The sequence below is a fragment of the Pseudomyrmex gracilis genome, unplaced genomic scaffold (assembly GCF_002006095.1).
Source record: "Pseudomyrmex gracilis isolate BER0280 unplaced genomic scaffold, ASM200609v1 scaffold_83, whole genome shotgun sequence".
Taxonomy (NCBI): Eukaryota; Metazoa; Arthropoda; class Insecta; order Hymenoptera; family Formicidae; genus Pseudomyrmex; species Pseudomyrmex gracilis.
Window position 1 is genome coordinate 365,515 of NW_018020667.1, and position 27,821 is coordinate 393,335.

Sequence of the window (27,821 nt, forward strand, 5' to 3'; positions counted from 1 at the left end):
CCGCACACTGGTGGTGCTGGCGATCCTGCCACTCCTTACGGCGCTCTTCAAGCCGGACAGGGTTTGGGCAGCAACGGACATCATCATAGTGGCGGCGGCATGATGCCGGATCACCCACATCACCCTGGACACCCCCATCCGCACATGCCGGGACATCCCGCGTATCCACCGGTCAACCACAACAATAATTGCACGCTCAAGGTAAGTGCTGCATTTTGTCAAAAAGTGGAACAAGTCGCGCAATTTATGTGAAATACCATTTTCAATATCGGCCGTTTGTTGACATTGCATCTATCCCGAAATTTCTCGCGCGGTGAAGTGAAACGATACACAGGTGGTTCCGAAGACGCGGCGAAGGAACTCGGGGCCCTCCAACTTCATCACAAAGGACCCAGGAACGGTATAGCGTAGGGTCACGGGTTACAATTCAGCAGGTATTATCCGTCCGACCGACCCTTACTTACCCCGCCATTGACAAACGTAACAATATAGGCATTTATGATGGAGAAATATAATTGAATAGGGGCGGAGGGGTCCGCGCGGTTTCCTCTTATATCTTTCTGCTTGATGCTTTACCTCCCTACATATTCTTCCTCTCCTTCTGCCCATGTCCCATATAGCGTGTGTTTTCTGGATATCCTGTTTTTTTTTATGAATATACATATTTTTCCAATTTTATTCCTCATTTTTTTCCAATCATCTTTTTTTGTCTTGTTGTCAGTTAATCGACTAGTTTTTTTCCTACTTTCGTTGATGTTAGGTAGAAATCACGATTTATCTCTGTTTGCGCGACAAAAAGATTCTTACAACAGAACTCTGCTTTGCCGACTACAGTTGTTCACATATAGTGTGTGAAAAGACGCTCTCGAAGCTTTACAAGCTATTTCTTTATAAATCTAATTCTAATACATGCGATACTGTTCAACATTATTATCGCTCGGCGATGCCCGTTGTTTACTTAGAAAATTAAAATAGATATGTTATTTCCTTTGTTTTTGTTGCTCTCTCTACTCGATAAAAATACTTGACATTGCTTTGTATTTCATATTTCATATTTTTATATAATTGTACGTATATATATGACAAATAATATGAACGTGATCATGATATATCCAAAAATTTTACCACAACTTTCGCTTTACACAACATTGTAACACTCGCTGCACTTAGGGAACTTGTCCCAGAATATCCCCCTCTCGCGTCTCCGCCTCGCTCCTTGTCTGTTTCCCATTCTCTTTTTCGCTCAACCGGTGCTATGGAAAAGACCCCTTCTCTTTTCTCTTCCCCCCCTTCCCCGATGTTGGGTCTTTTTCTTTCTCTCTCTCGCTCTTCGTCTCTCCTTCTGCCACACGAATGGGTCCACCGTTCACTTCCCCTCCCAGTTTACCTGGTCTCTCCTCTCTCCCCACTCGTCGATCGCTCTTACCGTCTCTATCTCGCGTTCCCTTTCAGCGTTAGTTGGATCCTTTCTAGGCTTGCCTTTTTATCCTCCCTACCCAACCCAGGGTACCTGAACTCGCAAGCCCGCAAGGCATTCGGGGCCCCGCAGCACCAGCCAGTTGGGTCCCGTCTGCGCTCCGTTTCATTTCGCTTTCTCGCTTCCTTTCTGTGCGCGTCCATGACCACATCGCGCGAGCATACGCGTCGCCGTACAAACGGCGGGTTTTGTGAAAATCGCTCTCGTTACTTACGACCGGCGTAGCGCTTCGGTTTCCGATTCCTCACCGCGAAATTGGGGGGATCTCTTGATCCTTGAAATCCTGCAAATTGGTGGGGGAAAGTGAGTGTACCGCAACGGGAACTTGTTGTTCGAGGCCGAGTGATATCATTGGTCGAGTGAATCCGTGCGGCCCGAGATCCGTGCTTTTCAGTGTTTTTTTATTTTTTATTTTTTATTTTTTTTTATTTTTTTTTGTCTCTTCGTGCTGCGAAGAAGGACACAGTGTGTGCATCATGGAGGTCCAATACCCGTATCAATACAACACGATTACATCGCGAATGGATAAGTGGTTCCCCGCTAAGACGGAAATCAAAGTAAGCGTAATCGCCGCGAGGTGTTTTTTTTTCTTTTGAGGAAAAACGCGCATTTTTTTCGCGCGCGTTGCGCTCGTCGACACATCGGCAATTAACGCATTCGGTTTCTCGCACTTCTGACGTAAGTCATGAAAATGAGTGTTGCTTTGCGTGAGCGTATCCGACTTGTCGCGTAACTCGCGCACATCCCAACATTATCTGAAAGTCATTCCTCACCACGAGAGATTACTACGTTTATAGATATAAAATTATAGATATTAAAGCGCGAACAACAGAGTCGTATTGCCGCGACTTGGTGCCGCGAAATAATCAGTTTTAGTAATAATTCCAATATTGAGTAACACTGTCCACAGACGCACACATATACATATATATACACACACACACACACAAAGTGAAATTAACGAGTAAGTTGTAAATACCGTGAGCGGAAGAATTACATTCGCCTACGTGCGTTTGCATAATCACGAGTAAGCATTCATAATAAACGCGCACTTAAAACGCCGTAATGATTTAATGCCCGTTAATAACTTTCTATTTCGCGTTAATTATCGCGATGCTTTTTAATTACGTTGTATTAGAAGCAATTTCTAAGGCCTAAAACAACTTTTTGTTAGTTTTTACCTGATATTGATTTTTATCTTTTTCTGTTTTTTAAAGAAACATCGTCTTAAAGCAGCTCTTTTCAGATTTTATTAGCTTTTTTTTTTTTTTCATTTAATTTTGACATTGAGGTTACTTCGACTGTCACATGGAGCGCGGTCATCAAACATCATGAAAAAAATATAATGTAAATTTACGGATTTAAATTCAGCTCAAACTTCTTTTTAATCAGATTTATGTTTCTGCACGCATATATATATATACATATATATATATATATAAGTTAATTTACTTAAACATATAATAAAAATATATATATATTTATTATATATGTATTTATTATATATTTATTATATATTTATTATATATATATTTTTATTATATAAAATATATATATATTTTTATTATATGTTTAAGTAAATTAACAATGTGTTATATAAATGTTATTAATAATTAATTATCACATTGTTATTAATATAAATTTAATATAAATGTCATATAATATATAAGAAATATTTTAACATACTGTTAACTGTGTTTGGCTCCTAATTGCTGTTAATTTACATTCTTTAATGCACTTTTTAAATTTAATCCACTAGAGCTGTTTCAAGTTTGATCTGATTAATGTTTCTTTTTTTTTTATAGCCGTTGCTTTCTTATCGCAAACACGTGTGTGTGTGTGTGTGTGTGTTTAAACATTTTAATGAATTCTTCTTTAGCCTACTTTCGGTTGTCTTAGATTAGATTAAGAAACAACGCGCTCTTCCGGATCAATATAACAGCTAATACAAATTAAATCTAATTCGACGAATTTGTAAATTCAATTCGTCGCATGTCTGTTTAACAATTGACAAGACAAAAACGATGTTGTGTTGTGTTGCAGCAAGAAGGTGTCCCAACCGGATCAACGGGCCTTCGGCAGTGCGCTGCCTGCGGTGTACAAATAGTGGAACGATATCTGTTGCTAGCAATGGACCGATACTGGCACATTGGCTGTCTCAAGTGCTCGTATTGCAACGTAATATTGGGAGAAGTCGGCGATTCTTGCTACACCAAGAGTGGCATGATCCTCTGCAAAACTGATTACAGACGGTAAGTCTAATCAAACTTGTTATTTTTTTTCTTGTGCGCATCAGAATCTGTCGCGACGAAGTGACTGTTCTGAGAAAAAAAAGCCGAGGAAAAGGGGGGGGGGAGAAATATTCAACACATGCGAATGACATTAAAAAACAAAGGAATCGTTTTTTCGAACGTCACGCGAGAGAATATATTTTCGATACTCGCGCGGCAACCGAGTTTTAACAATGCAACCTTCTTCACGTATCGTCGCTTATCGCCGAAGGAATTGATAACGACGGTCGCTCATAAATAAACCGCGAAATTATCACTCTCATTAAATAGGTGATGCCAGGTTGAGTTGAGCGCGCGGTATTTTGAATATTCACTCGCCTTATTCGCGTACGCGCGCGACCTATTCAACATAATCGCGCCTGTCTAATTTCTTGAAAGTAATAACAACGCTCAATGCCTCGTTATTAATACTAAACACTGTTATTGCGCGGTTATTACGTTAGACAATTTATCGTGGTACTTGCCGCGTGTTTCGTTTATATCCCCGTGGCGGGGGATTCCCGGGAGCCAATATCGTGTAATCAACATTCCTCTGGCGCAAAATAGCCTCGGACTAGGAAGTCATTGTTTTCACGTCGTATCTTGTGATCATATTTGCCTTTTTTTTTTTCTCTCTTTTAATACTTCGACTCAGTCGGCGCTGTTGAAACACGTCAACAAACAATATGTTAAACAATCTGCTCGTCGGAAATAACTTTGTGTGTACATATCGTAAAAGATCTCGGTGTGAATATTTTACATTATATATAGATATTCGACTATAATAACGAGAACTTCTCGAGGGTATTGTGAAGAAAAAATTGATAAAAACTCGCGTGAGAGTGAATGTAAACGACGGAAACTCGTATTCAACGCGCGTTGACAAAATGAATATTGCGCTTTGCGTTTGCTCACTTAACGCACGCAAGTGTCCGAAAAAACCATTTCTTAGAAGACAGAATAAGTTTTAGATAATTTTGTGACGTTTTTCTTTTTTAGACAGTCGCGTTGTATTGAAAGTAGCTATTGCGACTGTCGCTCAACCACGTGCACCTTGCGCGCCACACGGTCGGCTATCAATGAACAGTTCACAATTTCGGGATTACCACCGCTCGCGATGAATATGCACCTAATCGACTTGGTCGTTCCAAATTTAGAGGATTCGAGGTCAGAGCGCAATTTAATGAGAAACAGACGCTCCGAACTTAGTTAGTTCCCCCGAAATAGATCGGCACAACCTGGCCCGGCCGTACGTACCGGAGGTAATGGAACTGTCAGTCCTTTTTTTACTCCACCAACCGGTTATATATTCGTACGAGCAGTGACATTTCTTGCGTTTCGCGCGCCTGCAGTTAAACGCATCTCTGCCCAGTTGTATATTTCTACGTTTCATATTAGTAACGTGGCAGCTAAAACGTTATTACGCAACGCGCGAAAGAAGGTGTGGACGCCATTAAAGAAAGAGAGAAAGACAGCTCAGTGATTGTTTGCTTTACAATAATCGCTATAACATCGGTATAATGTATTTCAATTTTATCGATCCTTTCTTTATCGCGCGATTATTGCTCAACCGTCGGACACGTACATCGTAATCTGTTGGAATAGCCGAGCGATTTAGTCCGGCCTAGTATCAATATTTGACTACGAGACCGTCCCGTCTCCTGGAGAGAGAGAGAGGTCTAACCTCATTCACCTCTTGATGCTTATCGAACTGGTCTTTCTTGCTTTTTGTCGCAGTAACGGATCTTTTTTGTAACGGAGTTGTGTCTCGAAAATAATTGAAAAGAATAGAAAACACAATAAAAAAATATATATATATATACCGCGAGTATAGAGAGATGGAAAAATTAGCATTTTTTGGGGGAAGGATTTAAAAATTACAGTTAACGAATGAAAATCGAAAAATCGACGCGCACTTAAACGGGATATATCATACAGACTCGCTTATGATCCCCACTTGTGGGACAAGAGCGCCGCACGCTCTTGCGGTACATTCATTGCATCATATCACGCTAAGCGCTTTATACCCTCGTGCAGCTTTACAATCAAACTACTGTCGGAATTGAAACCAACCGGTTGTCTCGAAACACCATCGGTGTCTCCTGCAACCGCTTCGTCGAAAAGAGAACGACGGATATATCTGCGCGGGCCGAGTGGATAGACAGATGGATGGAGAGGATAGCGAGCGCGATGCGACTCGGAAAGATAGGGATGGGGGAGGGGAGGAGGTTGGAGAGGCGAGAGTGAGAGAAGGGATGGCGGTTCGTTTCTTTTGGATTCAAGGAATGTTTCAATCAGTTTGATTGAAGGGCTGAGCCATGGCAAGAGGGTAAACTCGATTTACAGCCGTGTAGGAGGAATGGCGCGGTGGACCAGGACGGAACGGAAGGAGAGGTGGAGAGAAAGAGAGAGAGAGAGAGAGAGAAAAGGGGGAGTACAGAGGGGTGGATGGTGGGTGCCACAATCACCGAGATGCGTCCAATCACCCCCAGCCCGCTACGCCATCGGGTTTTGGGTGTGCGGACGAGGGGCTGAAGGGATCGAGGAAAAGGGGAATGTGAGAGAGAGAGAGAGAGAGAGAGAGAAAGAGAGCGAGAGAGAGAGAGAGAGAGAGACCGGCCAATCATCGCTCTGCTTTCCGCTGGAGCGATGTCGTCGTGATGCTGGTTTGTCCTAGATGTGCAATCAGACGGCTTCCAGCCCTCTAGCTTGCTCCACTGGCTCCTTCTCTCTCCATCTTTCTGGCCGAATACCAAATTCCAGCAATTTGGTAGGTAGGTACTTTGTTGAATCAACATGATTGGGCTTGACGGAGCCCGGCGACGCGCCATGCCGCGTAGCACCGCGACGAACGACGGCGACGACTCGACGAGCCGGGGACGGAATCGTCGAACGGAAGAGACGAACAGACTTGCCTTCGAATCTTCGCTTTTTCCTCTAAAACGAACAATTTTTTTTTTGATAACGATCTCGGGATTATTTAAATCGTTAATTTCCGGATTGCTAATTTAGTCAGAAACCAAAATGTATACCAGCAATAGCAATAGTTGATTAATATAATCAATCATCATGTCAGATCATTAATTTTTATTTGAGAGGAAGTGAATCACCGCGTGTGTAAGGAAAAAAGAAATAACGTGCGAGAAGAGGGAGGGAATATAACGAAGTATCGATACGTATTTTATTTATATGCGAGTAACATAATAACAGTATAATGTTAGAGCGACAAAAGTAACAACAGCAATAATATAACAGTAACAATGATGGGAGTGTGAGAGAGAGAGAGAGAGAGATTCACGTCGATCACGTTCGGGCGCGAAAGAGAGAACACGGTGTATTTTCCGCGCGCTCGATTCAGCCCGCATCGCGTCGAGGGAGGCACGTACGTAGACGGTAGGTCGCCGGAGGTGCTGAGGGAAACGAAGAAGAGGGCGAGAGCGGGGCACGGAGGGGTAGCACCGGCGATAAGGGGTTCATTAGAGGCAGTTTATTACTGCCTTTGAAGTCTCTCGCGTGTTGCCGTTAAGTCGCTCGATATCTCGTAATATCTCGCTCTAATCTCGCGAGGAGAAGTTAATTGCTACCTTCACCCCCGCCACCTTCTCACCTCCGGTCGACCCACGCGCCCCTATCGCGCTCGCCGTGCCACCCCCCTCGCCACCACCATCCTCACCGCCGCCGTCGTCACACCCCCGCCCGCGGTTCCCTCTCACATGTCGCCTTTACAATTAGACGCTTAATTCGGGCCACCGACGAACTGAAATTTTCACCACCCCACCTGACCACCTCGCCTGCCTGCCTGCCTGCCTGCCTGCCTGCCACCCGCTTCGACCGCGGCTCTAGTTGGAGGGAGTTTCCTGCCCTTGGTCAGCAGCCACCGTCTCGCTTCTCGTACTTGGTAATTTCTAAGTTCGATAAACGCACACGATCGCGCGTGCACTGAAAAACAGTCTGCGCGAGATAGCAAACTAACTAAAGTAACTTACATAATAGAAACGAAGTAAATGTAAATGTTTTTAGAGAATATAAAATATACAACGATATACATATATCATATATAGTATAAATATAACCTTAATATTAAGATTATATGTGCGCAACGCGGGAAGACATTCGAGCGACAGTTTAATTGAAGCATAATTCGGCCATTAAATCAATACCCTTCGTTACAGTCTCGATAAGATTACGCGAGAAGAGATACGGGAGAGGAGAGAGGGAGTGAGGAAAAGAGAGACGGGGTGGGGGTGGGGGGAGAGGGTCGAATAGCCGCGGCAAATAGAGAGGAATTAATCCGTTCAACTTGACAGCGATTTCACGGGGGAAATTAAGAGAATACCGCAGAAGGTGGTTACGCTGCTGGCGGCACGTAGACGATGGTAGAGACTGATTCACGAAATGTTTGCGGGATTTCGCGATATTCGCATTTGACTCCGCATCAAACCGAATAATGATATTTGAACAGGCCCTTGTGTGATCTAACGATGTTCCTCGGATGGGTGAATTGAAGCGACGGCCAGCCGTGCCGGGAACCCCACGATCGACTCGATCGAGGAGTATACTTCGGGTTCGAATTTTGCGACCAACTGCCGATTTTATAATTTTATTTTATTACAATCGAATTTCCTAATAACCATATAAAGTATATATTCATTTAGCAAATCGAGAGAAAGAGAGAGGGAGAGAGAGATTGATTTATTTACAGAACGTTATGGAATATAATCTTTTTAAAGACAAAAGTTTTACGAAATCAAGATAGAAAGGTGTACGAATATACATTTTCTATTCTCTTTCTCTCCTCTCTCTCTCTCTCTCGATCTACTAAGTGAAGTGTTTACACTTCATGTTTAAACTTTGCATTGCACAACTGCGCTCATATATTTTTTAAATCACGAAAATTTCAAAAAAAAAAAAAAAATTGTCGGATTCGTAATCTCACACAACCGGACGGAAAATTTCTCGGGCGTATGCAAATGAAGACGACATTCGCGGGAAAACACACACAAACCCTACGTCATTCGTAATTAAATAAACCAAGTGCAACAAACCTAAGTACAGTGTATACGACGCGTAAGCAAACGGGCGCGCGGTGGATTTGTCCGGGAATCCGGCGAAACGCTTTGGGGGTCCGTCGTTTCTCGCTTTGAGAGGAACGCCGTTTTATAACGCGCGTCCTCGGAACGAAAAAGAGGAAGAGATTCTTCCCGTCACATTTATCATTGCCGAGATATTAGGTGGCATTTATTCCGGCCGCGCGTTGACAAGCCGCCTTTGAGGTTAATAATAGCCATCATGCGATTAAACGCGTTTTTAATATTTCAGCAATTTCTCCTCGTAAGAGAAATGGGATTGTGTGCGTCTTGGGCGAGTACGAGAAAGAGAGAGAGAGAGAGAGAGAGAAAGAGAAAAAGAAAGGGAAGCAATTATTATGATCAACTAATAATCTTTTTATTAGACATTCGTGTAATTAAGTTTAACGACTTTTTTCACGTTTTAAATGCACGATGATTATTTCTCGCCACCTTTTTTTTCGCTTTATTCAATTTAACGGACTTAATTTTTTTAATGCGCACAACACACACACACACACACACACAAACAAACAAACATACACTTTTCCGTGCGATAGATCGATCGCTCGACAAATCGAGTACGCTCGTGGAAAAGGATCTAATCGCCAAAGTAAAGCCCGCATTACACTCGCCGGTAGGTTTATCTGCGATCGAAATACACGCAGTAGGGCGAGCCTTTTCCACCCGCTGAATAATAAATAGCGTGATCGTCGTGCCACGAAACGTATTTGTCCCGACGTCGCTTTCGTGGTGTCCTTTGATAAAACCGCTCGATAATGTCGATACTCATATCCCGCGTGTAACTAATTCCGAAGCGAACGCCGTCGGTAGAAACGCGAAATGAAAAACATGAGAAACGAAATTTTGAGAAAGAAATTTGTGAGACAACACATTCAAACATCGAACACACAGACGTTCGCGTATACGCGATAAAAAAAGAAAAAAAAAAAATTATAATCCTCCGACATCGGAGGGACGTAGGGTTTTATTTTGTTTTTGTTTTTTTTATTTTTTTATCGGTATATCTCGTCTCGCAATTAGTCGACGTTGAAAAATAGAAAATTGTTGTTGCTAAAAGTAGAAAACTTGGCGCTATAGGTCAGTAACGACGCTAACAAGTCTCTCCGTTGTCCGGAGGGGGGAGGGAGAAGGGGTTTTAGGTTTCTGATTTACTCGTTTCAGCCGTCACCGTCGAATTACGAATGTCAAAAGCGAAAGAGATCGCGTGCGAATTCGCGCGCGAATAAATATCTATAAATCCCGATCAATTGTTACAAAGTCCATTTTTTTCGCTGAAAATATAACACGGCGTACACGCGGATTGAATTATATGCGCGTTTACTTGTGAGCTGCAGAATGAAACGAGAAAAAAAGTCTTCGGGAGGGGGAGGGGGGGCGGATTTTGCCGGTTTGCGCTTTCGAGTAACGGCTGGCGCGTGACGTGTGAAAAAAAAAAAATAAATAAATAAAAAAAGAAACAACACCGGCTTATTTCTTTATGTAAACTGCACGTGGACTGCAAAACAAAATTCATAAATAAATTTCTCGCGCTTCCTGACGTCGTAATTCAATTTGGTCGCGACGACGAGTGGGGCCCTCCCTTAAATAGGGAACTGTTTTTCGAGCGAATGTTGAAGACCCGATGTGTCTCTCGCGCGCGAAAGAGCTCACCGCCTCGCAAAATGATGATAGAAAGGAATAGGAGCGCGAGTGGCGCGGATTCATTTTCGTAAATATCGCGGTTTATCATTTCATTCGGAGAAGCAGCACACGCGGTACGGCAGCAGGAAACGAAAAATGACGCGAGTGCATTCGGCGCGAAGTATGACGCGGGCCAAATGCGTGAGAGCGCGGCACGCACGCATTCGCGTACATGCCTACCTACCTACGGCGACGCAATCATTTTTCATTTGCCGCACGCATGCTAATTACGGGAGGACGCGTACCCCGCGTGTGTGAGTTTTTTGAACGAGAATTTATTGAACCCGGGGCCGCGCGTCCAGACGTGTTACCCGCGGACGTTGTCCATCGCACACGCGGAGAGAGAGAAAAAAAAATCCGAATCTAATTGATACACACAAGTAAACAGATCGCGGCAGAATGATCGACGAGCGATCGATTAGGGAACGCACTGTCGAGCGCGTTTTTCTTTTATTTTGAAACACAAAAAAAAGAAACAGACGTTATCGTCTTCTCACGTGTGTGTTTAAGTGTCGTCGGAAGACTCGAGTTTTTTTGTACTGGATGATAAAAATAAGTACAGATATCTATGTTAGCAAATGATGTGTTTATTCCGCGTGTCTCATCAAGACTGTGACCATGCGCGTTGTTCCGTCACTGTCAAAAGTCCGCGATAATATTCCGAACGATTCGTTTAAACGCGAGAACGACGGGATCAGCATGAATTTGCACATCGCGCGTCGCGCATTAATAAAAAAACCTCGCTCGGGACGGGTAATAGGCGAAATGGAGGGGAAAATATAGCGCGCGTCAGAGAGAGAGAGGCGAACGAGCGAGCGAGCGAGCGAGCGCGCGCGCGCGAATCGTCACGTCGCGGGAGATTAAGAGGACGGAAAGCGTTAATTTGCGCGCGCGCGCACGGGCGGTTTTTCGCAAATTGCAGTTAGATGTACGCGTTACTTTTACACGCGGACGATAACCGAAGAGAGGATTGCGGAGGGAGGGAAAAGGGCGCGCGATCAAGCTGCGAGAAGGGAGGGTTAACGCGCTGTCCGTGTACGCCGATGATAAGCCGTTTGTATTTTAGGCGGCGTTATCGATAATGGAAGTCGGAACGGTGCGTTCATCTTTTTGCATCGGGAGCGTCGAAGCGTCGGAACGAGTTCGACATTTCTATTAGCCGGCTCCGCGCCAATTTCGCGATGAAACGCCGTCAGGCAAATTAAATAGATTTTCCGATGCCACCGTGAACAGTTAGTTAATATTTCGTAGATATATTGTTGCGCTAAAGTTATAGCGTTTTAATCCCCGCCTTATCGCCGCTGCCGCGTAATATGAAAATTATGTACAATTTAACGCGCTCGTGTTCTTTCCTCACATTCTTAGCCTTACAAGAGAGAGAGAAAGAGAGAGAGAGAGAGAGAATTCGTCGTCGTCCTCACTTAAAACATCGCCACGAAATTCTCGCGGCGAAACTAAACGCGCGCGGAAGGGCGCTTTCTCCCTTTTCCGTACTTGAGGGCGGTTTCGTCAAAGTTGGCGAGCGCGCACGGCTATAATAATAATCCTATTTCGCGACTGCGAGCGGCATAGCAAATAGCCGCGCGATGTGAATCGACGAGGCAGAGCGCGCGGCGGTGAGGTTGGAGACGCGAGGGGCGGCGACGGAGGAACAAGAGAGACGACGAGGGGTGGATAGCGAACAGGTCAGGGGTCGTTCCGATGGGAGTTCGGGGGTGGTTGTAGCGTGTACCCAACCTAATAACCGCGATCAGCCATCGCTTATGTGTACCTAATATATCAAATTATGGCGGCGTGCCTTGAATGACAAACCACCGTGCTAGACACAGAAAGGGGAGGGTACCAACGCCCGGAATATCTGGATGTCAGCCATATCGTCCTTTGAGAAAGCAGCCTTTACCAGCATCACCGATCGCGCGTACATTTCTTCGAGTGCCGATACTTTTTTTTTCCTCCAAAATCCTCAGTTGTGCCGGCGACAAATAAACGTCGAACTTGTTTATCGAACGAGAGAGTCTGAGTCAGCCGTTCAGCAATTCAACGTTTTATTCGCTTAATCGCCCTTGAGTGATTTACTCCGCGCTCTTTAATTATATTCTCGCGGCCGTCACGACATTACATAAGCGTACGAATCATATCTCCCGCTGTCGTTGGTACACAAGGCCGTTATTAGGTATTAGGTAACGCGCATACGTGTATACACGTAATTACGCCGCAAGTACGTGCAAATACACCCAGCCAATTAACCACGAAAACGGACTCACCCCCATCGGATCCACAACCATCCCCTTCTTCTCTCCTCTCTCCTCTCTCTCTCTCTCTCTTTATTCCACAGTACATTCATATCGCGTAAATCCTAAAGGACCGGATAGTACACACTTTCCGCAATGTTGTGCTCGCACCCGTCCTGAAACATCAGTCCGTCACACGCCCAGCGTAATTAGAAAAAATTGTTAACGGTAAATTATCCTCTTTTATATTAATAAATTGAATGTGTATTTGAATTGCTCTAGAGAGAGGTAAATTCTTATGTGTGCGTGGATACGAGCGAGAAATTTGAAAATCGCTTCTCGTGAAAAAGTTAAGTTGGTTGCATCTTTGGACAATAAAAGCTACCTTTTGTTTGTTCTTTCAATTCGCGACAAAATCAACTATTATTTATCAGTAATATTGTGTAACTTTCTGTATTTCATCCGCTTTGCTCGTTTATTTTCCATTCCTCTCTCCTCTCTCTCTCTCTCTCTCTCATTCAGTCACTCACGTACACACACACACACACATAAGCAAACCGCCTCGTTATACAGATACACAGATGCGTCTCGTTTCATCCTTGGTAATTGCTTATTAAATTCCTGGGGGTTGAGGTAAACATCCCTCCCGTCCCCACACCCCGCCGCGCCAACCCTCTTTCACCAGCCCTCTTGCCTCACTCTCTCGCGAAGCTATCGCCATTTCTCCATCTACCTGCACAGTATGGGAGGGAAACGTCCGACAGAATTGTTTTCCCGTTACCGTGAAAATATGCCGGAGGGCGGATCTTGCTGCGTAATTGGATTATTAATTAGATTGTTAATGAGACAAATTTCACGTCGAAGAGAATTGCAAAACGAAACCGTCGCGTGACGAAGCGTCGCATCGACTTGTCTCCGTCGGACTCCTTGTTCGAGCTTCTTGTCGGAGTCGCCTTGAAAATAGAAACTTTTTATTAGAATAAATCGCACATCATCCGCGCGTCTCACCCACGTCGATCGTAAATAAATGTAAACACTATTTCGTCGGATTACAGACGACAGAGATTCTTATATCGAACGATCGACGTTTTTATACTTTCGTTACGTTAAATAAAAATTTATCCGTCGGAATGTGCGAAACGCCAAAAAATTTTACACTTTCACGCGCGACCACATGTCGAAATCTTCAAGAAGCAAATCTTGAGGTTTCGATAAATCGAGTTTTTTTGTTTTTAATTTTATTTTCGATACCCGAGGTAATTTGTTTTTTGTTTTTTTTTTTTAAACAGTGTAACGCTTGCGCAATGCTAATTCGTCATCACTCAAAGCAAAGCTAAACCGTCAAACATAAAACGGCTCGGCGCGAAAAGTAATTTCCGGTTCAATTTTGATCCGATCCGCGAGTGATGCCGGAAATTTGATGACGCGTTTCGGCCGGCCCATAGTTGGCAAGATTAGAACTCGTTTCGAAATGCTGTGCCACAGGTGGTTGCCAAGTGTCTCATTCCGCGGGTCGCCAAATTTTCGACGCGGCCGGTATCGATTTTATTGATACATCGGCCATTTTCTTCTGACGCAAGTAGCGCGCGCGTACATATCCCGCCCGCTTCCGCTGTGAACTCTCGCGTGTTGTGAGTTTTACGCAAAAATGAATTATCGCGCGCGAATATTCTACACTCGCACTTTTCTAAGCAGATGAAACACGCGAGGATATGTTCACACAAGTCCGAGAAGGAACCGGTTCGGCGATCAGTTCGCCGGATTAACGCGAGCGACATCGGGAGCTGTCAAAATTCCAGGGTGAATTTCTCGCAGCTGGACGAAACGGTGAGGACGACTCGGGGGGGAGAGGGAATAAGGGGGAGCAGACTTGGCATAGAGAAATCATTAAAAAATCAACGGGGTTTACCTCGTGCCGTTGGAAATCGATGTCCGTCGTGTGACGTTTACGAGCTGGCCAAGCCACGATATCGTCGCCCCCTTTATCCTCATCGTCCTTCTTCTTTCGGTCTCTCGCCGCGAGGCAATTATCCTTAATTCGGTCCTGTGGACCTTGGCGTGGCACGGCGTCCCTCTTCCTCCTCCCACCCATTCCACAAAAAAAGACGCGACACGCCGCGGGAACGATGGCGACCAGAAGAAATGTCGTTCAATCTACATAATCATTAACAGAAAGGAAATTTATTTAATCCTGCGGGCGAAAGACTCGTTATTTTCCTTGAACTAATTTGAATATATTTGCCCCGTGAACGCTAAATTAGAATCCAATTTTGGCGTAATTTTGTGCTATTAAATGCGATTGGACCTACCTCGTGGCCTTCCCCCCTTCCCCCCTCCCTTCCCCAATCCTCTTCCCGATCGGTAGGCGCGACCCTTTTTCCATTACCCTCATGATACGCACTATTGCGACTCACCTCTCTTCTTCCCCTCTCCACCCTATCCCGGTGTACGTGCACTTCTCCTTTTTATTACACGCAAACCACTTTGGATAAGTATTACCTGTTAATTTCATTTAATTAAGTGCGTGCGCGCGGCGGTTTCTTGTTGGATTAAAAAGGCTCGGTGTTCAGCGAAGTCAAACGCCACCCCTACACGACAGCTCCCGCACACCACCCTATCCGATTTCACGATATCGATGCGAAATTCAAGATCAACGCGAACGACACACGAACGAATTGCGTGGAACAATAGAGACCTCTCGACGAGGTGTTAAATGAATTGTCGGGGAGAGGAACAGGTCGGGGAGAAGTCCTAAAGTCTTTAGGGAGCAATCTGCATGTTAAGAGGTAGTTATAATACCTTTTCGTCTGGCCGGGCCAGTTCACGTATGCCTTTCCTTGAACAGGAACTAAACTTGATTGGCTTCCTTTAAGTCCGCATCGGACAGACCAGCGTGAAAGGACCACCAACGTCCTTTGCGACGTACATACGTAAATCGCAATCTGCAGCCGGACGAAAGACGCTAATCATTTATGTCGCAGTGGAGAATTGATCATCTGATTTAAAAATCTTTTTGAAATTTATCGCACAAAAATTGACTTTATTTGACACTTGATCCACTTTCGCGGTGCATTGTAAGGATTCTTGATTTTTGAATTCGAACCGCGTTATATTTATATTGACGTTTCGTGGACATTTGAGTTCATCAGAACGGCACCGCTGATACTGAATGATTTTATTTAAAATAAACTACACGGAAAAAGAAGTTTTGCTATTATGCGGTCAGTGAGAAAAATTTGCTGAGTCCACTGAAGACGTTGTCTCATCAACGAAACGTTTTTTATTGGCGAAATCAAAAATTCAATAAACTTGACAAATTTTTCTTGCTGGTCACATAGTAATCGATCTTCTTGCTATTCTAGCAAATCTTTTTGTTTTTCGTGTACTATTGATTGTTTATCATTCGGTGCATTTTTACTGCGCAAATGTGCGTGTTAAAAGATAACAGTGTGCACACATTAATTACTAATCGTATATCCACTAATTCTCCGCGATTCTTATTTTTCTTTCCGTGGTCGCCGAATTTTTCATTCTGATTTTCACGCATGAACAGAACCACGCCGCCGTGGTAAAGAAGAATACTGGTGAATTGTTCGCGGCAGCGCACAAGTCCAGAAATGGGCATTTTTCAAGCTCTATCGGACACACCAACGTGCGCTATCTTCCTCTCATTCGTCCCTCCCTCGTCGGGACGAGAGAGCGGCGATAGTGGCGGGACGGGGACACGAGGTGGAGGAAAGGACGCGGGAAACCGAGTGCGGGAGTAAGTTGCGGAGAGTGGCTGAAAGGGGTGGACACATCGGGAGGGTAGACTCTGGTAATGAGGGAATGCGTGCCGCGCTCCTGATAAGGGTGTATCTGCTGTTGCACTCGTGTTTACATCGCGAGACATCCTGCTTCACGCAGCCGCACGCTATACGCGCGCCGGCTTTTTACATTAGGCGCTCAATAAAATTCCCCGCGTTATTTTTCGGCTCTTGAGAGAGAGAGAGAGAAAGAGATAGAGCGAGTGTGTGTATAACGTCGCGTGTGTGTCGCGAGCGAAATAATTCGTCGTATAAAAGAATTTAAGCAAAGTCACATTTACTTTAAAAAGTTTTTTTAATCTCAACAAATTACAAACATCACGAAATTGTTTCGGCTATGTATCACAGTCGAGTGTACGTGCAAATATTTTTTGTAAAAACGTGTAAATTATTATGAAGATTCCAAGTAAAATTCAATTTGAAAATATTTGTGCGAGATGCTTGATTATTGCGTCTCACTCATAAAACACCCAATTTGTTGAAATCTCTCCTGCGAAATTGACGCGCTTAGTATTATATTTCCAGCGCGATGTCATTGAGTTATTTATATGATCCATTGATGGTTTCCATGTGTTCTCCGTTGTGTTCACTCAGTATTTATAATATCTCAGTGCGAGATCTCTCTCCGCGAGATCGCAGGTACGGAATTTTCACGAGTCGTTGATTTGGGAAACGCGAGTAAAAGAATCTCCGAATTCAAGAAGTCGTGGATCGTATCTCGATTTTTTTTTTGTTTTTTTTTGTTTTTAATCGCGAGCGATTAAATTTATTTAAGGCAAAATTGACCGTTGGTATCCTCTGATCGCGGATATCTGACATAACATAAGCGACGTTTTGCTCGCGAGGGCATTTATTATTTAACGAAACAGTTCCACTCACTCACTCTCTCTTTTTCTTTCTATCTCTCTCTCTTTCTCTCTCTCCGGGAGGGAATCGAAGCGGAGCGCGGAGCATCGATTTTACGATTACACGCGCGTGTGCCGGAGAGAGAGAGAGAGTCTATGTGTTTAAAACGTTCCTAGATATGTATCAATGTGCCGGGGGTAACAACCCTGGCATTTATAAAACGTTGTGGGCTTAATATTTCAAAGATTCATTAATAACGGAACGGTAGAAAGAGTCCGTCACGAGAAGCCTCCGCCTCTTCCTCCTTCTCCTCCTCCTCCTCTTCCTCCTCTCGCGGAAGTCGAGTTCTCCACCGCGATTTCGTTCCGATCATCGAGCGTCGCGACAAAACGAGCAAAAAAGGGGCCGCGTATAGCGTTCGGTTTTTAATATTTCATCCAATTTTGCAGTCGCAACATTATTTAAACGCTCGGAAATATCGTCGATTGCGCTCGGGGGATATCTCTTAAATTCTCGCGCTCTCTTCTCCCCAAATAACAAATTGTTTGCTCGAAAATTCACAACAACCGGGAAGACCGCCAACACGCGTCGCGGCGCTCTGTTCTTTTAAACGGTCAACGATTTTGCACTATTTGACGCGCCGATCGTAAATCTTTCGGCAAGTTTTGCGTCGCCGGCCTGGGTATTTAGCTAACATCGTCGCGGAGCGCGCGCGTAATATCATATCCGAGTCGCAACGAGGGATAACTCGATGCGCCAAAGTGCATACAGGCCGCGCTGTGTCCGTTGCGCGCGCTCAACAAAAGTTTCTAAACGGTACGGTAATAACAATAATAACTTTTGCAACTCCGCGCGGCGCAACGCACACGACGACGACGACAACGACGAGGCGAGGCGCTCGCTCGCGCGAGCACGCAGCCTGCGGCGCGTAAATTGAACGTCCAACTTGTATTTATATGATAATAAGCGCGTTTAAATATACCCAGTGTACCTAAACTCGCTACTTAAATATCGGACGATTACGTCGGCTTTCTTCCGGACGTCGCTTACCTTATGCGCGCGCGTCCGCGCCACACGTATCTATTATACACAAAGATGCGTGTGTGTGCGCGCGCAAGTTGGCGTGTCTGTGTACGCGTAATAACATCCAGTAGCCTCGTATTTACATATTTAGAGAGCCCGCAACTTTCCGCGAGTTTCAGTTAAACGCGCTTTTATCCCTCCGAGAGTATCTCTTCCTCTCGTACTTCCGCTTCCTTATGGGCCAACCGTTCGTTGGTCCAGCCCTTACTTACTCCCCTCGCGTCACAACTCTTCTCACTCTCCTCTCCGCGCCGCCAAATCTTTTCGCATTCTCCGAATGAACGTCGGGATGTGGGAATCCTGAATAATTTAAGATGATTTGGCGCGTATATATTCTCCTCTCTCTTTTTCTCTATCCTCCGCACACGCGTGTTGTTGCTCACATCGTCTTTTTGTATCAAATCCTGCGGATATCTCCAAAGTTTGTTTTGCGGCGCCCATTAATACCGGGATTCTTCCGGAAGTAAATAAGCACGCGTTTATCGAGCGTTTCGCAATTGCGAGACATTTTTCGTTTCGTTTTCTCTATCTGTTCTCTCTCTCTCTCTCTGTCTCTTCTCTGTTTCTTTCTCGTACCGTAGCTCTCCATATCTTTCTCTCATTTTCGCCTCTCCGTATATCGCCATTGCTCGGAATGGCGGAAGATCGGTGAGGTGATATACGGAGGAAGGGCGGGCGGGAGGGTTGGTTATAATTTTAATGACGGCCTGTCCGCGCGAGCGGACTATTAAGAATACGCGTCGCTAGAAACTTTTAACGAGACGCCGCGCCGCCTCTCCTCCCTTCTCCTCCGCTTTCTCGGTTCCGCGCGGGACCCTCCGTCGACGGTGGCGGCATGAGGGCAAAAGGAGGTGAGGATCGGGAGGGGTTATGCGGTAGGGCGACTCGGCATTATGTATTTTATAATGATCTCACAACAAAATTGCAATTTGCAGCAGGCGATGTCGTATCTTCTACGCTCCCGCGCGTTCTCTCGCTTTCTTTGTTCGTCTCTCTTTCTCTCCTTCTCTCTCTCTCTCTCTTCTCTTTCTCTTTCTCTCGCTCGCGCTCTTCTCTTCTCTTTCCGCGAGCTTTCTGTTCCTCTCTCGCTCGCAGGGCTGGATCGTGAGTGCGGACGCACCCGGAGAAATTCGCGGGCATCGAAACGAAAGATTTAATGTCAGCGTGCACAAAAAAAAAACGACGGATTTTTAAAGGCCATACGTCATTAAGGAGAGGTGCTTTATTCTTTCTTTGAACTTTTTTTCTAACGGATCTTCAATCCTCTCGCAGTCTCGGTACATAGCACTCATCGTTTTATCACGCGCGCTCGCAATAATAATCTGTTTTTTTTTTCTTGTAATATTAGAATCGTATTACACTTTTTTTTCGATCGCTCCGAGTGCAGAAGAGAACGGAGATACGCACGTATCTCGCTCGTTTGAAGACGCGCGGTCTCTCTTTTGGAGGTAGGGAAGACTTTCACCGAGGTAATTGAAATTCGAATACAATATTAAATACGTTAAGCGGTTCGCACAAGAGAGCGACATCCGGTTCGCTCGTTTACGCGGCTGTGTGAATCTCGACGGCCCTGCTGTGGGTCGCACACGGGTTTTCACACCTGCACGAGCGACCGTTTTACCTGCGACTCAAAAGAGGTTCCTTTCCTGTTGTGTGTATGTGTGTATGTGTGTCGTCACACTTCGTCTCTTCACAGTCCTCCGCATTTTCCGTCCTCGTCTCTTCTCCGCGCTGTCGTCGCGCTTCCGCGTCACTACCTCCGTTTTTCTTTTCACCATTTTCTCTCTCTCCCAGCAATGTTCTCTTCTCCTCTCTCCGTCGTTTGCTCCCCCTCCTAAGGTCCGACTCTTTTTTTTCCTCACCAAGCGTGTCGTTATCTACTCGTTTAACTTCGCCGTGCGCGGTCTACCTCGAATCAAGTATCACGTGTATCTAATGGCGCGGATTTAAAACACGTCGTGCGTCGTCCGAGGAACAGGGGCCCGGAGAGAAAGAGAGAGAGAGAGAGAGAGAGAGAGGAGGGGGGAAGGGACAGAGAGAGAGAGAGAGAGAGAAGGGACCGACCGGTCATCGGCTGTTTAATGCCGCCTTGGAATTTTTATACGCTTTACACGCATATCTTAGCATATAATATAAACCAATTTACATTTAGATATAATATGGTAATGTTATATTAATTAATGCTCGTTATCGTTATTAATTTTGTTTAAAAAAATTTGCCTTACATTTTATGCCCAGCTCTCTCTCTCTGTCTCTCTCTAATTATGACGCCGCAAAAAAAAAATTAAATCTCGACAGTTTACACCGCGTCATAAATAAAAACCGTAGATACGGAACAACGTGCGCGACGTGTGTGTGTAGATATTTATACGTGAGATATCTATTATACGCAGGTATATATATATATATGTATATGCAAAGGTTGCGCCGTATAACGTGCAACTGTGTTAATTCTACACGCACACGCGTAGAAGTACCAGTCACAACTGATCGATGCCTCTGCCGCGCAACTTGTTACGCGGAGGTGAAGGAGAGAGATAGATAGAGAAAGGGATACAACGCCCGGGATGGACACAAACGGGTGGGATAGAGATTAGACCGGGAAACAAAGCGTGCAATCGGAACGTTAATTACATTAAAATGAATCGGAGATCGGACTAATCGAAATTGTCTTGCGTCGGCGCCGAACGCAATCGTGCTGTAATGCGGAATCCAATTTTCCAAGTTAGATCACGATAAACCGCAATATCGCCGCCGAAGAAAATAATCAACTCTCCCCTCCCCCTCCCTTGGACACGAGGATCTTCTCCTTCAAATTGGATTAAAATGCGCCGCGCGCCTCGACATGCAAAGGAAATTTGGCAAACTTTTCTTCGCGTTATTTACCCTCCTCTCTCTCCCCCATTGCTAGATAGTTGCTGATTTGCGATTAATTGTCATCAATTCGCGCGTATATTTCTTGTCCGTTATTTCGCTTCCTCGAATGCAAATGTATAATCTCTCGTCTCTTGTTCGGTTTCGACGCGCGTTCGTTCCCGTTGCTGCGCGCCGCTCAATATCTCAGGCAAGCTTCTAAAATACGAACGCGCGCGTTGTGTTCGGTATATATACTTCCAAATTGCGCGCGCGCGGCGGCTAATAGGAATTTTGATTGACTGAATTAAATAGTTATTGGAGATCCGCGTTTTTTTCTCCCCTACTTTTTCGCATCGATTAACTTTATTAGGACCCTGGCTCGTTTGTGGGGACGTTAGAGGTGGGAAGAGACGAGGACAAACGGGGGACAAGGGGAAGGGGGGGAAGAGGGTGGACGGGTCCTCGCGCGGCGTGCGAGCGGATTGCGGGAGGAGGACGATAGCCCGGGAAGGGAGGGGAGGGTGGTGCGAGCGGAGGATGGGGTGAAAGGAAGTTCACCGAGGCAATTTGTTGTTAAGTCGGAACTCATTTTCTAGAACCCACACCCGGCTAATGCCGCGACTGGGCCTGCAGGCCACCTCATTACCAGACCTAGTCAATTTCAATTTAATTTGCCAGTCGGCTGTTTCGCGGAAAAGGCTCTGTGTGTATGTGTACGTGTGTGTGTGTGTGTGTGTGCGTATGTTGTGGGGAGGAGGGAGGAGGCAACGGAAAGAGTGTGGCGACCGCATAGCTTTTTAATTAAACTGGAAACCGAGGCCGCGATTAATCATTATTATCTAGAAAAATTAAAGCCAGCGGTGAGAATGTGTTCCGCTTGTTGTGTGTGCATAGGCATGCTCCTCCAACACGCGGCCGCGAGCCGTAACACGAGCGCATTTTGTGCCGTCGCTGCTGCTGCTGCTGCTCATACCGGAGAAGCTTGTTGTGCATTGCGGGCACTACTGAAAAACTGGGCGAATTCGTGTTTATTATGTACACGAAGTCCCAAAAGTCGTAACTGTGTTACAGCCGCACGTGTGATTTCAAAAGGGAGAAAAAGTAATCAAGAATTTTGTTATACGACGTGACTCTCGTTGCGTTGTTTTATTAACAATATTAAAAAATCCGAAAGAGAGAGAGAGAGAGTGAGAGAGAGAGAGAAAGGGTTTTTATTAAATTCCAAGTAATAATTGCAAAAAGGATTGCCATTTGCTCGCGAGAAACAGTTTTCTCTCGACAACGAGGATCGCGTTAGGGAAGTGTCCAAGACGCGGATCAAATCGAAAAGCTTTTTTACACGAAAGGTAGGGCCGGGTTTGAAAATTTGGATTTTTATAATCGCACAAAGCGCTAATGAATCTATTTAGTCTCGCAAGAGGGCAGCAGCTCGTTCGACCCTCGCTCGATACAGGGATCTTGGATAAACGGACAAACGAACCAAATAATTACGCTAATTAAAGCCGCCCAATTTGTGCTTTAGACAATTAAAGTGCCGAGGGTAAGGTAGGAGTCTAACTCATTAACAGGCGGGGGTCGACCACACTCGCGCGCTCCCATGTGTGAATACGTTCGTTTCGACATACGCGCGCCCCTCGCGTCCTTGTGTGTTTCTCTCTTATTCCCTCTTGTTAGCGACCTGTGTGTGCGGCAAAGGGGCACGACGCATAATGAGCGAGGGTGCCCGAGAGTGAGAAGGTGATCTGAAGGGTGGAGGTAGCACTTGGTCACGAATCTTTCGAAATCGAAAGCGGTGAGAGAGAAAGAGAGAGAGAAAGAGGAAAAGAGAAGGAGAATAGCGGATCGTTCGATATATGTAGAAGTTGCTACAATACAATTGAGAGAATCCGATGAGAATTCGTACTTGTCGCGTGCACGTGAATGTGCATTGCGAAACTTGGCGCGTGTTTTACACACGTTCTCTCTCTCTCTCTTTCTCTCTCTCTCTCATCGTTGCTCAATCTCTAATTGCGGTTTCCAAAAGATTCCTCCCGATCCATCAAATTATTGCCTCGTTGCGAAATAACGTGCACGCGTGACACGCGCCTTTAGAGACGCTTGTTAGCGCAGGCAAGATTGACACGTCGGCCGCAATTAAAACGCAAAGGGGCGCGCGCGCGGCAAATTGCGTATCAAGTTAGAGGAGTTGGACAAGGAGGGCGAGGCACTCACGCGCGCGCGCGCGCGCGCTCGTATTATCATTGGTGAAATCAACTAATTAGAAATTGCGTAGACCGCTCGTTAAAGATCGCTCCACCGACCGTAATCGCCAATTACTCTCTTAGTGCGGACTGCACTGAACTTCGCTCATTAAAATTATTAAACGCCCGGGGCGGATGGGGAAGGGAGGAAGTTCGTGTTTGACGTTTCTACGCAACGTGACGCGCCACATGCATTGCATTTAAATCTCTCGGAATTTTTACAGATCGGCATTGTGCGGTGCCGTGCGCGCGATTGTTAATCACTTAACTGTGTTACATTGCCCGCTGCAGGTGCGATCGCATCGCGCTCGTCTGAACATGCATCTGAACTGTTAATGGAACTAATTAAAACGTTTTTCAAGTGTCTCTAATTAAGCAAAATAAGAGGAATGTAAATTTGCGCGCGGCGTTGCGTGTACTCTTTTTTTTTTTTTTTTTTTTTTTTATACAACTATAAATAAAGAGACTCATTGGCGTAACCGAAAATCCTTCGTTGTCATCAGCTTTCCAGAATGGTCGCGTAAAACACGCGTGAATAATGATACCCGTAATAACGTTAGGCGATTAAGAGGCCAGAGCAAAAAAGACNGCGCTCGTCTGAACATGCATCTGAACTGTTAATGGAACTAATTAAAACGTTTTTCAAGTGTCTCTAATTAAGCAAAATAAGAGGAATGTAAATTTTAATGCGGCGATCCGTGTACTTTTTTTTTTTTTTTTTTTTTTTATACAACCGCTATAAATAAAGAGACTCACGGGGGTAATCGAAAATTCTTCCTTGTCATCAGCTTTCCAGAATGGTCGCGTAAAACACGCGTGAATAATGATACCCGTAATAACGTTAGGCGATTAAGAGGCCAGAGCAAAAAAGACCGTGAGAATGAGAGAGAGAGAGAGAGAGAGAGAGCGGGAAGGTAAGAGGGAACAAGACGTTATGAGGCTGATCCTTGATCATCAACTGTATAATTCCTCCTATCCATTCTAGAGCTGATTGACTTTGGCCGTTCGTCTCTAATTAGCAATTAAGGAGAAATCGAAAATGCAGAGACCAATTCGGCCGATCACGCACCTTCGCTCATTAAATCTCGCGAAGGATGCGGCCCGGAAGTAGATACGCGCGCGGCGCGGGTTGACGAGGCCGCAAATTAAAACTTGCCGCGTTTTTTTAATTTTTTTATTTTTTTATTTATGATACGCGAAATACTCGTCGGAGAGAAACTTACTTTTACGTAGATTAGGACTTCGCCAGATGCGCGCGGATATTAGCGTCCTCGAGCGGGCGTGTATATCGGATACACCTTCACGAGAGACGAAATGCTAATCAGCGGATAATTGATTCGTTATCGAATCAATAATCGCGGTGAAATTTCTTAATGATACGCAATTTCTCTAGAAGAATCGTTTTTATTTGCGGCATGCGATATTTCTCGCGATCGATTATCATATTTAATAATGCGTGAAACACACGCTTGTACGACATTGTTTTACTTTCTCGGATCATGTCGTGGGTTTGAACGCGAACGAGAAAGTAATATTCCGCGCCCGGAGACGAGAGTCTCCGGCAGTGCTTCTGAAATTGGTATATTGCCATATTTTCTTGTTTCGCGAAGTAAGTAAGTAGAGTGTTCGACGCGAAAATTTGTTTTCATCATCCGCATGTGTTCCGTGAGTAGTGAAAGGAAGGACGCGCGCATTTATAATTGAAGCGTTGCGAGGCATCAAAGACACATCGTAAAAAAAAAAAAAAAAAAAAAAAAAAGAAGAGCGGGAAGAGAGAGGGGAGGGAGAGGAAGGAAATAGGAAAAACGAGAGAGAAAGAAGATGAAAAGGATTGAAACGTCATTCGGCGAGCAATCATTCAGATACGGCCGTGCTAGCGCGATCAGCCGGATGTTGGACAGATAAATTAGCAATTTAATTATAGAACTGTCAGCCGGTAATTAAATTAATAACGAGAGACCTCAAATCCAATCCGGTCCGTCGTCGTCGTAACAACCTTATGCGCGCTCTCGAGTAAAGCTCCGACGTAAATATTGATATGCCGAGTCTCTATCGTGCTTTTCAAAAGCCAATTCAATTAAATATTTCATTAAAAGTTAAATGAAATCCGATTTCAACTGTGCGCAACACGTCTCCGCGACACCGGAGCGAGAAGCCTCTTAATCGCCGAGGTGATCGGCAGATTCTTTCTTAAAATTCGAATCTTGTCTCGGATCGGAACCCGACGAGCGCGCGCGTTACCGATACGTGTGTGTCTCTCTCTCTCTCTCTTTCTCTCTCTCTCTCTTTCTCTCTCTCTCTCTCCCTGCGGAGGGAGAATTCCTTTACGCCGCTGGTCACAAGAGACGTGAAACCGTAGCGTCGAATATTCCCCCTCCTTCCCATTTGACATACTCACGTATCGTTACATAGCTAATTGCTGCATAAACATCCGACTTTACGAGCCAGCGAGTATACGACTGACAACCGCTTCGCAAACATTAACGACGAGGATACGCGCGTGCGTCGGTATTGGAATACTCCGGTGTGTGTCAGAGACCGCAGGCGAAATTGGCAAAAATAATCGTCGAATCATCGCCATAATCGCGAACACCTGACGCTTTCAAAGACCCAATTCGTCATGGGACCTGACGCGTCCCAATATACGCGACACGTATTTCCGATTTTTTCTTAATCGAGAAATTTCCGAATTCCAATCGTCCATTTTAAACACTTACTTTAATCGCGATCGTTTTGTGTGTTTTGTTACAGAATGTTTGGCAACAGCGGAGTTTGCGCGAGTTGCGGCAACGCAATTCCCGCGACCGAGCTGGTCATGAGGGCCGGCGACTCGGTGTTTCACCTGAAATGTTTCACCTGCAACAAGTGCGGCGGTCAGCTCGTATCCGGCGACAGGTGAGTTTTGCCACAAATTGCCTTTAATTCTTTCTCACAAGCGGATGGACATCTTGATTTATGTATGTGTTGCGGCGAGGCGCGCCTAACGTGATATGGGATTTGTTTGCAATGTTACAGATACTACCTGCTCTCGGGGTCGCCGGTTTGCGAGACCGATTGGCACAAGATCGTGAAGTCGTCGAGTCTCACAGCGGCTGCCGCCGCGACCGGCAATAGCGGCACGCCCGTGAGGAAAGGTAAAGTCGGCAGACCGCGGAGGAGCCGCGAATGAGGTGGCAACCCGGTCGGTCGCCCGAAGAAGGTGCAACCCTCTCCACAGCCGACGCCCCCAGCCGTCGTACCTTCGCCACAGGTAGACGTCGTGGACGTCGCCGTCGGGGTGGATCCCTATTCGCCGCCTCCGCCGGGTCATCAGCACTATCACCACTACCACCATCATCACCATCATCACCAGATGGCACTCGTGCATCCGGGTCTGGCGGCCCAGCAATCGCACCTGCAAGCAGCCAGCTATCAGGACTGGTCGCCCTGGGCCCAAGATACCTGCGACTGAACCTGCTCACACCTGCTCAACGCAGCAAGTCCGAATCCCCTAAGGACGTAGCGATGAACGAGAGAGACCTAATGTGTCATTGCGAAGTCCAGTGCCCTACCCCTCAGGAAAATTTACCTGGTAGACGAAGAAGATTCCTACGTGGGATCGCGTCGACTTTGAAAATTTTCAGTGTCTCTGGACTTGGCGCCGTGATATCGAACGTGTATCTGAAACGACGTGTGGTCGCGGTAGCCGAACGTCTCCGAACTATGGACACCGCGTTTACTGAACATAATAGAACTTGCCGCGGATGTCGTATGTGTCTTTTGCGTTCCGCCGATGTTGCCGTGTCGAGTGGCAAATTTGGCGCGGATACCGAGATCTCATTGAATCAAATCCGAAGAACCGCTTCTCGACTTCATGTGCACGTTGGTTTTTTAGACTTGTAATGGACGCGTGAATTTCCGTTGATTTTTGCAGCACACACATACTGACAATTGTCTCCTTTGAATATATTATATTTCTTACAGACATTGCCGCAAGAAGTTCGAGAAGTTCGAACGGTAGCGAGTTAAAGAATTGAGAACCTCATTTTTCTTCAGAAACGAAGCGCTGTGCGATGTATCCGCGACAGATCCGCGTGATCACACTTGACACCGCATCGCGGAAAGCATCTCCGTGACGCAAGCAAATCCGCCGGGTCTTCTTTAATAATAATCTTTGCTCAATTGTAAAGAATCGAAGAAAGTATAAAAAAAAAAAAAAAAAAGTACGATCCATCGTGCAAAATACCATCAGCTGCAGTAGTT

At 45.4% G+C, this 27,821-nt stretch overlaps 1 protein-coding gene across 1 annotated transcript; it reads left to right on the top strand.

Moving 5' to 3' along the window:
* LOC109855191 (LIM/homeobox protein Lhx9-like) lies at positions 1–27,781 on the top strand. The gene is made up of 5 exons (XM_020429108.1): positions 1–201; positions 3,521–3,729; positions 26,331–26,474; positions 26,595–26,718; positions 26,797–27,781. The coding sequence occupies exons 1-5, from the start codon at positions 100–102 to the stop codon at positions 27,028–27,030; spliced, it is 813 nt and encodes a 270-aa protein (XP_020284697.1). The 5' UTR covers positions 1–99; the 3' UTR covers positions 27,031–27,781.
* The last annotated feature ends 40 nt before the right edge of the window (positions 27,782–27,821 follow it).